Below are 17,154 nucleotides of genomic sequence, written 5' to 3' on the forward strand. Positions count from 1 at the left end.
GGACAGGTTTGGGTGGAGGAGGGTCAGAGGGCAGAGTCATGCAGCCTCCTCTTCCTCACCTTGATGACAGCGGGGTCATGGCCTTCAGGCTGTTGGGGTTACGGATCATCTTGTCCAGGGTGCTGACGATCTGGCTGAACTTGGGCCGGTTGTTGCGGTCCTTCTGCCAGCAGTCCAGCATCAGCTGGTGCAGTGCACTGGGACAGTCCATAGGGGGCGGCAGCCTGTAGTCCTGCTCGATGGCGTTAATCACCTGCAACCAGTGACAGAAGTGTGAGAACATGAGCACAAGTACACACTTCTGACACACACTAAAAACAGCAGGTCAAGTGTAGTGAGACGGTTTGATTATTTAAGATATTTAAGATAATATAGTGTGTGCAACATGTTGATTTTAATGTCTGTCCAGACTCTGGGAAAGTTCTCTGTTAGTTTCTACTCTGTGACAAAAAGGTCAGCAAACTTTAAAAAAATGTTTTATCCCAGAGTATTGTACAGTAGAGTATTGTACAATGCAGTGTAGTAGAGTATTGTACAGTGAAGTGTAGTAGAGTATTGTACAGTGCAGAAGAGTATTGTACAATGTAGTGCAGTAGAGTATTGTACAGTACAGAGGAGTATTGTACAGTGCAGTAGAGTATTGTACAATGCCTTGCAGTATAGTAGAGTATTGTACCGTGCAGTACAGTGTAGTAGAGTATTGTACAGTGCCTTGCAGTATGGTAGAGTATTGTACCATGCAGTACAGCGTAGTAGAGTATTGTACAATGCAGTACAGTGTAGTAGAGTATTGTACAATGCAGTTGCAGTGTAGTAGACTATTGTACAATGCAGTGCAGTGTAGTAGAGTATTGTGCAGTGTAGTAAAGTATTGTACCGTGAAGTATAGTGTAGTAGAGTATTGTGAAGTGCAGTAGAGTATTGTACAATGCAGTGCAGCATAGTAAAGTGTTGTACAATGCAGTACAGTGAAGTAGAGTATTGTACAGTACAGTATTGTACAGTGCAGTACAGTGTAGTAGAGTATTGCACAGTTCAGGGGACTGTAGTATTGTACAGTACAGTGCAGTTGAGTACTGCACAGTGCAGTACTGTATTGTACAGTGCAGTACAGTGTTGTTGAGTATTGTGTAGTGCAGTAGAGTATTGTGCAGTGCAGTAGAATATTGTACAGTGCCTTGCAGTATAGTAGAGTATTGTACAATGCAGTACAGTGTGGTAAAGTATTGTACAATGTAGTACAGTGTAGTAGAGTATTGTGCAGTGCAGTATGGTATTGTACAATGCAGTATCACCTTCACTGGCCGACCTGTTAATCTGATGAACCTAACATCTTATTTCATGTTACAGAAACCGTGTTGTTCTTCTCGTGATAAATAAATCATCATAATATTTAACAGATGTTATAACTGTATAAAGTTTAAAATTCTGCACAGCTGATATGTAAAGCTGGTGTTTCATTAGACTGTAATGGAACTAACAGCAGCTTCTGTACTCTGTGTAAACACGTGCAGTGAGACATGCAGACAGACTGTTTGACTAAACTTACATCCTGGTTACTCATGTCCCAGTACGGTCTCTCTCCGTATGACATCACCTCCCACATGACGATGCCGTAGCTCCAGCAGTCACTGGAGGATGTGAACTTCCTATACTGGATGGCCTCTGGAGCCGTCCATCGGATTGGAATTTTCCCCCCCTGTGAGGAGGACATGTGGAAGGGGACACAGGACAGACGACAAAGAAACAGGAGACATATGGGACAGAGATAGAGGACACGGGGACAGAAACAGAAGGTTTCAGAATAGTTGTAATTTGTCTTTGTTCCACTTCCTGTTGTCCTCCAGTAATTTACATCATTTATAAACTTATAATTCTCTTTCACTGACTTGTGTTGGAGACGCGTTTAATGTCGCCCCCTGCAGGCCGTCATGGAGACTCACCAGAGCGCTGGTGTAGGTGGGGTCTGAGGTGTCGTCTTCGAGGAAGCGCGAGAGGCCGAAGTCAGACACTTTACACACCAGGTTGCTGTTGACCAGGATGTTCCTGGCTGCCAGGTCTCGATGGACGTAGTTCATGTCACACAGGTACTTCATCCCCGCTGCGATGCCGCGCAGCATCCCCACCAGCTGGATCACCGTGAACTGACCATCGTTTTGCTTTAAAGACAAACATCTGATCAGTTTACAGTTGTGATCGATCTCTCTGTCTGTTAAAGGATGAAGTGAGTGAGTGAGTGAGTGAGTGAGTGAGTGAGTGTGAGAGAGAGAGAGAGAGAGAGAGAGAGAGAGAGGGTTAAAGGATGAAGAGTGTGTTACCCGCAGGAAGGAGTCCAGAGAGCCGTTCTCCATGAACTCTGTGATGATCATCACTGGGCTGCTCTTCGTCATCACTCCCTCCAGGTGGATGATGTTTGGGTGGTCAAACTGACCCATGATTGACGCCTCGCTCAGGAAGTCCCGCCTCTGACGCTCAGTGTATCCCGACTTCAGCGTCTTGATGGCCACCAGGATCTCCCTCTTCCCAGGCTGACGCAGGTTTCCGCTGCACACCTCCCCAAACTCACCTGACCGGAGGACCAGAGGAGAGGAGGAAGAGGAGAGGACGACAGGAGGTGGACAGGAGGAGAGGACGACAGGAGTTGGACAGGAGGAAAGGGAGGAGAGGACGACAGGAGGTGGACAGGAGGAGAGGACGACAGGAGGTGGACAGGAGGAGAGGAAGGAGAGGACGACAGGAGGAGAGGACGGCAGGAGGTGGACAGGAGGAGAGGAAGGAGAGGATAACAGGAGGTGGACAGGAGGAGAGAAGGAGGAGAGGACGACAGAAGGTGGACAGGAGGAGAGGAAGGAGAGGACGACAGGAGTTGGACAGGAGGAGAGGACGACAGGAGTTGGACAGGAGGAGAGGAGGACGACAGGAGTTGGACAGGAGGAGAGGAGGACGACAGGAGTTGGACAGGAGGAGAGGAGGACGACAGGAGGTGGACAGGAGGAGAGGAAGGAGAGGACGACAGGAGTTGGACAGGAGGAGAGGAAGGAGAGGACGACAGGAGATAGACGGGAGGAGAGGAAGGAGAGGACGACGGGAGATAGATGGGAGGAGAGGAAGGAGAGGACGACGGGAGATAGATGGGAGGAGAGGAAGGAGAGGACGACGGGAGGTAGACAGGAGGAGAGGAGACATTTCAAACCCAGCCTGTGTCCTAACGTTGTAGTCAGAGTTTATTGACGTCATCTGGACAGGATGTGTTCATTACCTGCTCCGATCACCTGTTCGATCTTCACACAGGAAATGTCGATCTCCTTGGCAAACTCTCGGACCGCCTCGTTCGGGTCTTCGTAGGTGAACGGGTCGATATAGATCTTCATCCCTGGAGACACTTCAGCAGAGAGAAAGAACCAACAGAACCAGCTACACATCCACAGAGACCCTCCTCATCTAACTCACCCACAACCAGAACTTTCCTCTACCAGAGCCCAGCTGTGTTCTGACAGAACTTACTGTGCCCGCTGGTGTAGTGCTGCAGTTTGTCAGTGTACTCCGAGTCAGGTCTGTCAGAACTCCGTCTGCTGGAGAACACAGAAACAGAATCATCAGCAGAGAAGCTCCTCCCACTGATGAAGACCACATGACAAGGATGCAAGTCTGTTTCCTGTTTGGATGATGACTCAGAGGAAACATCAGTGTCGGCTCTTCGTACAATCCTGTTTCCTAAAAATTGGGATGCTGTAAAATATAAGTAAAAACTGAATGGTATGATTTTTAAATCCTGTAAACCATATTTAATTAACAATAAACCAAAGAGAACATTTCATTGTTTTATAAAAAATATTTGCTCATTTTTAATTTGATGGCAGCAACACATCTCTAAAAAGTTGTGACAGGATCAACAAAAGATGGAAAAGTTGTGTAAAGATAAAAAAAAAAAAACACCTGCTGGAACATCTGACAACTAATGAGGTTACCATGGCAACAGATCAGTAACATGATTGGGTATAAAAAGATGATTTCAGAGAGGCAGAGTCTCAGCAGTGAAGATGGAGAGAGGTTCACCACTCTGAAAGACTGTGTTGTAAAATAGTTCAACAATCTAAGAATAATGTTCCTCAACGTAAAACTACAAAGAATTAGTGGATTTCATCGTCTACGGTTCATAATATCATTAAAAGACTCAGAGAATCTGGAGAAATCTCTGAACACAAGGGACAAGGCTGGAAACCAATATTGGATGGTGGTGATCTTCGGGCCCTCAGGCAGCACTGCATTAAAAACACACTATTCTGGAGTGGAAATCACTGCATGGGCTCAGGAACACTTGTGAAAACCATCGTCTGTGAACACAGTTCATCGCTGCGTCCACAAATGATGTTAAAACTCTCCAAAGAAGAAACCAGATAGAAACATGATCCAGAAACACCGCCGCCTTCTCTGGACCGAGATCATTGAAGATGGACTGAGGTGAAGTGGAAAACTGTCCTGAGGTCTGATGGATCACAATCTGAGATTCTGTTTGGAAATCATGGACGCTGCATCCTCCAGGTTAAAGAGGAGAGGGACCATCCAGCTTGTTATCAGCTCAGTTCTAAAAGCAGCAGGTGATGCAGCAGAGTGGTGAACATACTGTAATTCTGTCCCACCTTTTTAGAGACGTGTTGTGCCATCAAATTATAAATTAGCAGATTTTTTTTTTTCAAAATATTTCTCAATTTCAACATTTGATTTGTTGTCTTCGGTCTGTTTTTAATTAAATGCGAGTTTGTGATTTACAAATCACTGCATTTTGTTTTTATTTACATTTTACAAGGGTGTTGTATGTAACGCCTTCATCTGTCATGACATCATGTTTTCCAGCCTCACCTGCGACAGACGATGATGACGACGGTGATGAAGATGATGAGGACGACTCCTGCAGCAGACGAACCGATGATGAGCGGCAGCTTCTCCTGAAGACTGGAGTTATATTCTTCTACAGGACAGAGACAGGATGGAGACATGAGTCCTGTGGAGATCTTTCATACCTCCTGTTCATATACATGCTATGATTTATAACATTACATATTACTAACATATCTTATTAATACATCTAACATAGCATAACATACTATTATAGCAGCTTATATATTTTTTACCCTGTTGTGACACTATGGAAATAACATACAGTGGGTACGGAAAGTATTCAGACCCCTTTAAATTTTTCACTCTTTGTTTCATTGCAGCCATTTGCTAAAATCAAAAAAAGTTCATTTTATTTCTCATTAATGTACACTCAGCACCCCATGTTGACAGAAAAAAAACAGAAATGTAGAAATTTGTGCAAATTTATTAAAAAAGAAAAACTGAAATATCACATGGTCATAAGTATTCAGACCCTTTGCTCAGTATTGAGTAGAAGCACCCTTTTGAGCAAGTACAGCCATGAGTCTTCTTGGGAATGATGCAACAAGCTTTTCACACCTGGATTTGGGGATCCTCTGCCATTCTTCCTTGCAGATCCTCTCCAGTTCCGTCAGGTTGGATGGTGAACGTTGGTGGACAGCCATTTTCAGGTCTCTCCAGAGATGCTCAATTGGGTTTAGGTCAGGGCTCTGGCTGGGCCAATCAAGAATGGTCACAGAGTTGTTCCGAAGCCACTCCTTTGTTATTTTAGCTGTGTGCTTCGGGTCATTGTCTTGTTGGAAGGTGAACCTTCGGCCCAGTCTGAGGTCCAGAGCACTCTGGAAGAGGTTTTCTTCCAGGATATCTCTGTACTTGGCCGCATTCATCTTTCCTTCAATTGCAACCGGTCGTCCTGTCCCTGCAGCTGAAAAACACCCCCATAGCATGATGCTGCCACCACCATGTTTCACTGTTGGGATTGTATTGGGCAGGTGATGAGCAGTGCCTGGTTTTCTCCACACATACCGCTTAGAATTAATGCCAAAAAGTTCAATCTTGGTCTCATCAGACCAGAGAATCTTATTTCTCATAGTCTGGGAGTCCTTCATGTGTTTTTTGGCAAACTCTATGTGGGCTTTCATATGTCTTGCACTGAGGAGAGGCTTCCGTCGGGCCACTCTGCCATAAAGCCCCGACTGGTGGAGGGCTGCAGTGATAGTTGACTTTGTGGAACTTTCTCCCATCTCCCTACTGCATCTCTGGAGCTCAGCCACAGTGATCTTTGGGTTCTTCTTTACCTCTCTCACCAAGGCTCTTCTCCCACGATTGCTCAGTTTGGCTGGACGGCCAGGTCTAGGAAGAGTTCTGGTCGTCCCAAACTTCTTCCATTTAAGGATTATGGAGGCCACTGTGCTCTTAGGAACCTTGAGTGCTGCAGACATTATTTTGTAACCTTGGCCAGATCTGTGCCTTGCCACAATTCTGTCTCTGAGCTCCTTGGACAGTTCCTTCGACCTCATGATTCTCATTTGCTCTGACATGCACTGTGAGCTGTAAGGTCTTATATAGACAGGTGTGTGCCTTTCCTAATCAAGTCCAATCAGTTTAATTAAACACAGCTGGACTCCAATGAAGGAGTAGAACCATCTCAAGGAGGATCAGAAGAAATGGACAGCATGTGAGTTAAATATGAGTGTCACAGCAAAGGGTCTGAATACTTATGACCATGTGATATTTCAGTTTTTTTTTTTTTTTTTATAAATGTGCACAAATTTCTACATTTCTGTTTTTTTATGTCAAGATGGGGTGCTGAGTGTACATTAATGAGAAATAAAATGAACTTTTTTGATTTTAGCAAATAGCTGCAATGAAACAAAGAGAAAAATTTAAAGGGGTCTGAATACTTTCCGTACCCACTGTATGGCGGAGTTGAACTCTATATACTCCCTACTAGTCACAGTTAAGCTTTCCGTAAGCACCATAAAAGTGATGTCATAAAAGTGGCTCCTGCTAGTCACAAACATGTTTTTGGTAAGCAACACCAAATGATATAAGTGAAACCAGCTAGATGTATGTGCTTGGCCCGTATCCATATATGGACCTATGTATGGATTCTGTGAAATAAAGTCTCAGCCCACTTCTATGCAAAGTGAGAGTATAAAACTGTATTCGTGGTAGAAATTCATTGCTTTGCACAAGTGATGAACTTCTCCCCATGCGCATGTGTAAATAAAGAATTCTCTTGTATTAATCTTCGACTCCATCCTCATCTGTGACCTGTCTCCCAAAATTGACCACCACAGTCCTCTACAGGAGGGAGACACGAGTCCCCTCAGCTGTGAATTGGACTCCTACCTTCAGTCATGGTCTGGAAGTACATTTTGCCACTGAAGCGTCCAAACCCAGCGACAGTCCGAGCTCGGACCTGGAAGACGTAGATGGTTCCGGGCCGTAAGCCTCGGATCACTGCGGTGTTGGTCAGACTCCTGGACAGAGACGAGTTCCACTCGGCCTGGTTCTGGAACAAATGACACATCAGAGACTGAGTCCGTCTCTCACTGTCCTCTCGGGACATCATGACGTCTCTGTCCGCTGACGGGCATCATGACGTCTCTGTCCTCTCTCTGTCCTCTGAGGGACATCATGACGTCTCTCTGACGCCCTGAGGGACATCGTGACGTCTCTGTCCGCTGACGAGCATCATGACGTCTCTGTCCGCTGATGGGCATCATGACGTCTCTGTCCTCTCTCTGTCCTCTGAGGGACATCATGTCCTCTCTCTGTTCTCCGAGAGACATCATAATGTCTCTCTGATGCCCTGAGGGACATCATGACGTCTCTCTGTCCTCTGACGGACATCATGGCGTCTCTGTCCCTGTGAAGGACATCATGACGTCTCAGACATACCTTCTCATAGTACTGCAGCTCGTAGTCCAGGATGTCCCCGTTGGGTTGGTCCGGCTGGGACCAGGACAGAGTGATGCTGCTGGGAGTCCTGCTGACCTGGTGGATGATGGACACGGAGGACGGAGCTGAAAGACAGAAGCAGAGGGGCACACTGTAATACAAACAGGAAGTGGACGTCCTGAACCGTCCTCACCAGAGGGACAGTAGGACTCACCGGCCTGGTTGGTGGTGATGTTGACAGACGTGTAGTGAGGCGAGTACGGACTCTGGTCCGACACGCCATTCACCGCCTGGACCTCGAAGGTGTAACGCGTGTGAGCCATCAGGTCGCTGATGTGGACGCGGGACTCTGTCAGTCCCAGCTGACGGGGGACAAACTGGACGTTGTCTCCGCAGCGGGTGCAGCCGCCCCGCCCGCTGCCACAGCTTTTACAGATGATGTTGTAGACGACGTCCTCTCGTCCTCCACCCTCATGTGGGGATGTCCACTCCAACCACAGGGACGTCTCATTCACCATGGAGATGACGTTCTGTGGAGCCGAGGGGACGGCTGGAAGACAGACAGGTCGTCACTGAGGGGACGGCTGAAAGACAGACAGGTCGTCACTGAGTGGACGGCTGGAAGACAGACCTCTAGTCTCTACTCTTCTTCGCCGCTGCCTCTAGTTTTCCTCACCTTCCTCGCCGCCGCCTCTCGTCTTCGCCTCTACTCTTTCTCACCTTCCTCGCCGCCACCTCTCGTCTTCACCTCTACTCTTCCTCGCCTCTACTCTTCCTCGCCCCCCCCTCTTGTCTTCGCCTCTACTCTTCCTCACCTTCCTCGCCGCCCCCTCTCGTCTTCGCCTCTACTCTTCCTCACCTTCCTCGCCGCCCCCTCTTGTCTTCGCCTCTACTCTTCCTCGCCGCCGCCTCTCGTCTTCGCCTCTACTCTTCCTCACCGCCGCCTCTCGTCTTCGCCTCTACTCTTCCTCGCCGCCGCCTCTGGTCTTCCTCGCCTTCCTCGCCGCCTCTAGTCTAGTTGTAGACTAGTTGTGACCCGAGATCAGATGTTCTGATCCAGTTTCCAGTCGGTGCTGAATGTGTGCGTGTTGTTTATACATACTGGTACACGGCATCTGTGTCGGGTCAGAGTCGGTCCGGTAGTATCCATTACGACACACACAGTTAGTGGCTCCCTCGCTGGTGGTCCGGCTGTTGATGGGACACTGAAGACATCGGAGGTCTCCCTGTGCAGCCTTGAAGAAGCCGGACACACACGCTGTGAGGACAGACGGCCGGACGGACGAACACAGAGGACACATGAGGAGAGTTCAGGACAGGAAAGAGATGTTTGAATGAAACAACAGATTTATAAACCTTCTTCACAGCAGACATTATATGATTTAAAACGTCTGTTTTCCATGAGAAGAGCTCCTGCTGGTGTGTGTTTACCTAATGGAGCCGTCATTAACACACCTGAGCTTCACCTGCTGTGAATAACGTCGGTATAACATCTAACCAACAGCTTCAGCATCAGAAGGCCAACGGTCAGAGTCTCATCCTGAAGACGAAGTCAGAGGTCTTCATCCTCCAACTCTGTCCAGGTTTAGTCCTGATAGGTTGAACATCCGCATCACATAAAGGTCAGCTGATTGAAACGACGTGTTCTGGGACACCTCCAGCTGCTGTCAGTTCGGCTGTCCACAGGATCCTCCAACATGTCAGCATGTGGAGCATAGGAGCCTAAAACCCAGAGAGTAGGACGAAGGAACGAGAAGCTCTGTCTGTGATGCAGAAACCGTCTCTGTAACAGGAGTCGGTTAATAAACTGGAGCCGCTGGAAGTGACTGTTGGGTCCAATCAGCAGCAGAATTCAAAAACAGAACATGTTAGGCTGGGGAGCTTTGTTACTTCAGTGGACTGTAAAATACTGTAATATACTGCAGTGGACTGTAAAATACTGCAGTGGATGGTAATATACTACAGTGGACTGTAAAATACGGTTAAACACTGCAGTGGACTGTAAAATACTGCAGCGGATACTGCAGAGGAATGTAAAATACTACAGTGGACTGTAATATAGTGTAAAATACTGCAGTGGACTGAAATACTGCAGTGGACTGCAATATACTGCAGTGGACTGTAATATACGGTTAAATACGGAAGTGGACTGTAATATACGGTTAAATACTGCAGTGGACAGTAAAATGCTGTAAAATACTGCAGTGGATTGTAAAATACTGTAATATACTGCAGTGGACTGTAAAATACTGTAATATAGTGCAGTGGACTCAAAAATGCTGCAGTGGACTGTAATATACTGCAGTGGACTGTAAAATACGGTTAAACACTGCAGTGGACTGTAAAATACGGTTAAATACGGCAGTGGACTGTAAAATACAGTTAAATACTGCAGTGGACTGTAAAATACTGCAGCGGATACTGCAGTGGAATGTAAAATACTACAGTGGACTGTAATATACTGTAAAATACTGCAGTGGACTGAAATACTGCAGTGGACTGCAATATACTGCAGTGGACTGTAATATACTGCAGTGGACTGTAAAATACTGCAGTGGACTGTAAAATACTGAAGTGGACTGTAAAATACGGTTAAACACTGCAGTGGACTGTAAAATACGGTTAAATACGGCAGTGGACTGTAAAATACAGTTAAATACTGCAGTGGACTGTAAAATACTGCAGCGGATACTGCAGTGGAATGTAAAATACTACAGTGGACTGTAATATACTGTAAAATACTGCAGTGGACTGAAATACTGCAGTGGACTGCAATATACTGCAGTGGACTGTAATATACTGCAGTGGACTGTAAAATACTGCAGTGGACTAATATACTGTAAAATACTGCAGTAGACTGTAAAATACTGCAGTGGACTGTAAAATACTGAAGTGGACTGTAAAATACGGTTAAACACTGCAGTGAACTGTAAAATACTGCAGCGGATACTGCAGTGGAATGTAAAATACTACAATGGACTGTAATATACTGTAAAATACTGCAGTTGACTGAAATACTGCAGTGGACTGCAATATACTGCAGTGGACTGTAAAATACTGCAGTGGACTAATATACTGTAAAATACTGCAGTAGACTGTAAAATACTGCAGTGGACTGTAAAATACTGAAGTGGACTGTAAAATACGGTTAAACACTGCAGTGGACTGTAAAATATGGTTAAATACTGCAGTGGACTGTAAAATACTGCAGCGGATACTGCAGTGGACTGCAATATACTGCAGTGGGCTGTAATATACTGTAAAATACTGCAGTAGACTGTAAAATACTGCAGTGGACTGTAAAATACTGAAGTGGACTGTAATACACTGCAGTGGATTGTAAAATATGGTTAAATACTGCAAGACTATTATACTGTTAAATACTGTAGTTGATTATAAAATACTGCAGTGGATTGTAATATACGGTTAAATACTGCAGTGACTGTAAAATACTGCAGTGGACTAATATACTGCAGTGGACTGTAATATACTGTTAAATACTGCAGTGGACTGTAATATACTGTAAAACACTGCAGTGGACTCTAATACTGCAGTGGACTGTAAAAATACTGCAGTGGACTGTAATATACTGTAACATACTGCAAGACTGTAATATAATTTAATATTCCTTCCTGCCATCGTCACTGACGTGATGTTAAGCAACAGCAGCCCTGAAAGCAACTGTAGGACCAGATGTAAACTTGGAACATTTCTCTCCTGTTGAGCTCTGAGTTAACTAGAATTATTTCTTCATCTGGATCCTCTAGCTGTCTGTTAGATCTCATCCCAACTGAACTTTTTAAGGAAATCTTCCCTTTAATTAATACTTCCATATTAGATCAGATCAACCTATCTGTTGTAACCGGCTATGTACCGCAGGCTTTTAAAGTGGCTGTAATTAAACCTTTACTTAAAAAGACGACTCTTGATCAGCTGATTTAGGAAACTACAGACCAATTTCCAACCTGAAGTTTATTTCTAAAATCCTTGAAAAAGTTGTTGCAAATCAACTTTTTGATCATTTATAAAGGAATGATCTGTTTGAAGATGTTCAGTCTTTAGAGTTCATCATAGCACAGAAACAGCTCTGGTGAAAGTTACTAACGACCTTTTATTAGCCTCAGATAATGGACTCGTCTCTGTACTTGTTCTTCTGGACCTCAGTGCTGCTTTTGATACGATTGATCATATGATCTTATTACAGAGATTAGAAGGCGTTACGAGGATTAAATGAACTGCATTAGACTGGTTCAAGTCCTACTTATCAGATAGATTCCAGTTTGTCCATGTCAACAATGAGTCTTCCAGACAAACAAGAGTTAGTTATGGAGTTCCACAAGGCTCAGTGTTAGGCCCAATACTTTTGACTTTGTACATGCTTCCATTGGGAGATGTCATCAGGAAGCACTGCATCAACTTCCATTGTTATGCAGATGACACTCAGCTATATCTTTCTATAAAACCAGATGAAACTAATCAGTTAGTAAAACTTGAAGCCTGTCTAAAAGACATAAAGTCCTGGATGACCAAAAACTTCCTGCTTCTAAATTCAGACAAAACAGAAGTTCTTGTACTTGGTCCTAAACACCTCAGAAACTCTTTCTGTAATCACTTAGTTACTCTAGATGACGTTGTCTTGGCCTCTAGAAAAACTGTGAGGAACCTTGGAGTCATCTTTGATGAGGATTTGTCCTTTAGACACCATATAAAGCAAATCTCCAGAACTGCCTTCTTTCATCTATGTAATATTAATAAAATCAGGAAAATCATTCCTCAGCGTGATGCAGAAAAACTCATTCATGCATTCGTTACTTCTAGACTAGATTATTGTAATTCCTTGTTGTTAGGATGTCCAAATTACTCATTAAAAACCCTGCAGTTGATCCAAAATGCTGCAGCAAGAGTACTGACGGGATTTAACAAGAGAGATCATATTTCTCCAGTTTTATCTTCTCTTCACTGGCTTCCTGTGAAATCAAGAATAGAATTTAAAATTCTCTTGATGACTTACAAAGCTCTACATGACCAGGCTCCATCATATCTTAGAGATCTTATAGAACCATGTAATCCTAGCAGAGCACTTCTCTCTCAGTACGCTGGTCTACTTGTGGTTCCTAGAGTTTCCAGAAGTAGAATGGGAGGCGGAGCTTCAGTTTTCAGGCTCCTCCCCTGTGGAACCAGCTCCCAGTTTGTGTTGGAGGGGCAGAAACCCTCTCTAGCTTTAAGATTAGACTCAAAACGTTCCTTTTTGATAAAGCCCATAGTTAGGGCTGGCTCAGGTAGACCTGAACCAACCCTTAGTTATGCTGTTATAGGCCGAGGCTGCTGGGGGACCTCGTTACATGCTGAGCTTCTTTTCTTTCCTCCTACTCTTTAACTGACTCATACCTCACCATCTTTTTCTCTCCCATAGTTTCTTCTTATTATCTGTTGTCTCCATTCAGTTCCTTCACTCGTGTAGTTTCTGTTCTTTCTTCTCCAGATGTTCCGTCATGGAGCTGCATGTCTCTGCTCTGTACTTGTCGTCTCCACCAACAGTTCTTCTCTTCTATCTCTATGCTGTCCTTTTCTCTCTATGCTCTCCTCTCACCCCAACCGGTCGAGGTAGATGGCCGCCCACCTCTGATCCTGGTTCTGTTAACAGATGCTCCGCCCACCTCTGATCCTGGTTCTGTTAACAGATGCTCCGCCCACCTCTGATCCTGGTTCTGTCCAAGGTTTCTTCCTGTTAAAGGGAGTTTTTCTTCCCTCTGTTGGAGGTTTTTCTCCCTTAAAAGAGGAGTTTTTCCCTCCTAGCTTATGTGGGAATTGTTGAATTGTTGAATTTTTGAATTGTTGGTTTCTCTGTATAATATTGTAAAGTCTTGCATTGAGGACTTTAAAATGTTAAGTGCCATGAAATAATCAGTGTTGTGATTTGGCGCTATATACAGTGGGTACGGAAAGTATTCAGACACCTTTAAATTTTTCACTCTTTGTTTCATTGCAGCCATTTGCTAAAATCAAAAAAGTTCATTTTATTTCTCATTAATGTACACTCAGCACAGACAGAAAAAAAACAGAAATGTAGAAATTTGTGCAAATTTATTAAAAAAGAAAAACTGAAATATCACATGGTCATAAGTATTCAGACCCTTTGCTCAGTATTGAGTAGAAGCACCCTTTTGAGCTAGTACAGCCATGAGTCTTCTTGGGAATGATGCAACAAGCTTTTCACACCTGGATTTGGGGATCCTCTGCCATTCTTCCTTGCAGATCCTCTCCAGTTCCGTCAGGTTGGATGGTGAACGTTGGTGGACAGCCATTTTCAGGTCTCTCCAGAGATGCTCAATTGGGTTTAGGTCAGGGCTCTGGCTGGGCCAGTCAAGAATGGTCACAGAGTTGTTCCGAAGCCACTCCTTTGTTATTTTAGCTGTGTGCTTCGGGTCATTGTCTTGTTGGAAGGTGAACCTTCGGCCCAGTCTGAGGTCCAGAGCACTCTGGAAGAGGTTTTCTTCCAGGATATCTCTGTACTTGGCCGCATTCATCTTTCCTTCAATTGCAACCGGTCGTCCTGTCCCTGCAGCTGAAAAACACCCCCATAGCATGATGCTGCCACCACCATGTTTCACTGTTGGGATTGTATTGGGCAGGTGATGAGCAGTGCCTGGTTTTCTCCACACATACCGCTTAGAATTAACGCCAAAAAGTTCAATCTTGGTCTCATCAGACCAGAGAATCTTATTTCTCATAGTCTGGGAGTCCTTCACGTGTTTTTTTTTGCAAACTCTATGCAGGCTTTCATATGTCTTGCACTGAGGAGAAGCTTCCGTCGGGCCACTCTGCCATAAAGCCCCGACTGGTGGAGGGCTGCAGTGATAGTTGACTTTGTGGAACTTTCTCCCATCTCCCTACTGCATCTCTGGAGCTCAGCCACAGTGATCTTTGGGTTCTTCTTTACCTCTCTCACCAAGGCTCTTCTCCCACGATTGCTCAGTTTGGCTGGACGGCCAGGTCTAGGAAGAGTTCTGGTCGTCCCAAACTTCTTCCATTTAAGGATTATGGAGGCCACTGTGCTCTTAGGAACCTTGAGTGCTGCAGACATTATTTTGTAACCTCGGCCAGATCTGTGCCTTGCCACAATTCTGTCTCTGAGCTCCTTGGACAGTTCCTTCGACCTCATGATTCTCATTTGCTCTGATATGCACTGTGAGCTGTAAGGTCTTATATAGACAGGTGTGTGCCTTTCCTAATCAAGTCCAATCAGTTTAATTAAACACAGCTGGACTCCAATGAAGGAGTAGAACCATCTCAAGGAGGATCAGAAGAAATGGACAGCATGTGAGTTAAATATGAGTGTCACAGCAAAGGGTCTGAATACTTATGACCATGTGATATTTCAGTTTTTCTTTTTTAATAAATGTGCACAAATTTCTACATTTCTGTTTTTTTATGTCAAGATGGGGTGCTGAGTGTACATTAATGAGAAATAAAATGAACTTTTTTGATTTTAGCAAATGGCTGCAATGAAACAAAGAGTGAAAAATTTAAAGGGGTCTGAATACTTTCCGTACCCACTGTAAATAAAATTGAATTGAATATACTATAAAATACTGCAGTAGACTGCAATATACTGTTAAATACTGCTGTGGACTGTAAAATACTGCAGTGGACTGCAATATACTGTAAAATACTGCAGTGGACTGTAATGTACTGTAAAATACTGCAAGACTGTAATATACTGCAAGACTATTATACGTAAAATACTGCAGTGGTCTGTAATATACTGTAAAATACTGCAAGACTAATATACTGTAAAATACTGCAGTGGACTGTAATGTACTGTAAAATACTGCAAGACTAATACACTGTAAAATACTGCAGTGGACTGTAAAATAGTTTAGGTTAGGTAGTTACTTTATTAATCCCCGAGGGGAAATTTTTTCGCTACAGCAGCATACAGAAGCAATAGATAATAATAGAATAATAGAAAAGCAATAAAATAGCAGTAAAAACTATAAAATATAAAATGCACAGTATATACAGTATATACAGTACAGTATATATCTATATATAAAATACTGTGGATATATACACGGGATGACTGTTGTCAGTGTAAATTAAGTGTATAATATTTACACTGTTCATCAGAACATCTCGGACTGTTCAGAAAGAAGAACAATGACCTGCTGACAGACCAACACCAATTTACATATGTGATGTCATCACATTACTTTACAGTTACGATCCGGTCCAGTTCACACTGAACGGTTCCAACATGACCAGAGAACCCTAGAACCCCTCCTTACCTCTGCACACCGTGCCGTTGTCCACCGCCTCGTAGCCCGCCTTACACATGCAGCGTCCGATAGGAACCATCCACTCCCCGTCCCCGTTACAGTACAGCTTGATGGGGACGTCCACCTCCTCCGCGTTGGGGACACAAAGTCCTCTGGCTGCCACAAGGGAGGTGCTCTCTGCCCCCGACAGAGTCTCAGGAAAGACGGCGCTGTTCTGGTTCACACTGGGACACTTCCTGTAGAAGACCCGGACTGCAATGAGGGACATGCAAGCGCCGTAATCCTGGAAGGCCAAGTAGAAACCGCTCCGGGACACGGGTCCAAAACTCCGGACCTCACTGTTGATCATCATGATCCGGCCCCCAAGATCCACCTGAGAGAAGCTCTCATCAGCCGCTATCGTGTCCACCTTAACCCACGGGTTCTCCATCCAGGGAGGGGACGACCCAGTGGCCACGTCCGAGTCCGACTCGTAGTAATACAGGTTGAAGGTCTCCTTGCAGGAGCCCGGGACGTTCGGGATGGAGCTGCAGTCCCGCACCGAGAACTTCATCTGGACGTGGATCCGCTGAGCCCCCTGCCGGCGGATGAACTTGGTCCGGACCCAGTTGTTCTGGCTAGAGTCGAACACGTTACACACCTGGTAGGTTCTGATGGTGTTCATGTTTTCATCATAACCACTGACTTCTTCCCACTAGGACAGAACCGAGAGACAGAAGTTACACACAAGGACACAAGAAACAAAAGTAAAGTGACACATGGACACTAAAAGTTCTCCTGAAGGACAGAACATCAGCAGGAAGGACCAAAATGCACAACCCAAACATGAGATTTAAGGCAAACAAATTAACTTTACTTCCAAACAGAGTGAAGCAAAACAAAGTCCAGACAGAGAGAAACAGGACAGGAAGACCAGAGGGAACAAGATGAGTCCAAAACACGAGGACAAACAGCAATAGGACTAAACTTGATCTCTTTATAATCAACTGGGAGCTGAAGGGGGTCTGTATATTGGATGGATGATTGTTAAGTGACAGCAGCTGGAGCTGATTGGAGACAGGGAGCAGGTGATGTGGGCGTGGCCTGCAGC

At 44.8% G+C, this 17,154-nt stretch overlaps 1 protein-coding gene across 4 annotated transcripts in view; it reads right to left on the reverse strand.

Moving 5' to 3' along the window:
• Positions 1–17,154, reverse strand: part of LOC138192108 (ephrin type-B receptor 2-like) — a 56,658-nt gene that overhangs the window by 13,640 nt on the left and 25,864 nt on the right. The window contains exons 3-14 of one of the 4 annotated variants that reach the window (XM_069139315.1): positions 16,074–16,758; positions 8,888–9,043; positions 8,000–8,335; positions 7,786–7,910; positions 7,234–7,396; positions 4,861–4,969; positions 3,505–3,569; positions 3,260–3,382; positions 2,319–2,566; positions 1,944–2,159; positions 1,550–1,699; positions 60–253 (exon numbers count right to left, since the gene is read on the reverse strand). In XM_069139315.1, the coding sequence (XP_068995416.1) occupies positions 60–253; positions 1,550–1,699; positions 1,944–2,159; positions 2,319–2,566; positions 3,260–3,382; positions 3,505–3,569; positions 4,861–4,969; positions 7,234–7,396; positions 7,786–7,910; positions 8,000–8,335; positions 8,888–9,043; positions 16,074–16,758 (2,570 nt within the window). Of the gene's footprint in view, positions 1–59; positions 254–1,549; positions 1,700–1,889; positions 2,160–2,318; positions 2,567–3,259; positions 3,383–3,504; positions 3,573–4,860; positions 4,970–7,233; positions 7,397–7,785; positions 7,911–7,999; positions 8,336–8,887; positions 9,044–16,073; positions 16,759–17,154 lie in introns of all 4 variants that reach the window. The other 3 variants (XM_069139313.1, XM_069139312.1, XM_069139314.1) reach the window with 3 other exon arrangements.

The sequence above is a fragment of the Embiotoca jacksoni genome, unplaced genomic scaffold (genome assembly GCF_022577435.1).
Source record: "Embiotoca jacksoni isolate LCO1_2020_lvr unplaced genomic scaffold, fEmbJac1.0.p SCAF_80, whole genome shotgun sequence".
Taxonomy (NCBI): Eukaryota; Metazoa; Chordata; class Actinopteri; family Embiotocidae; genus Embiotoca; species Embiotoca jacksoni.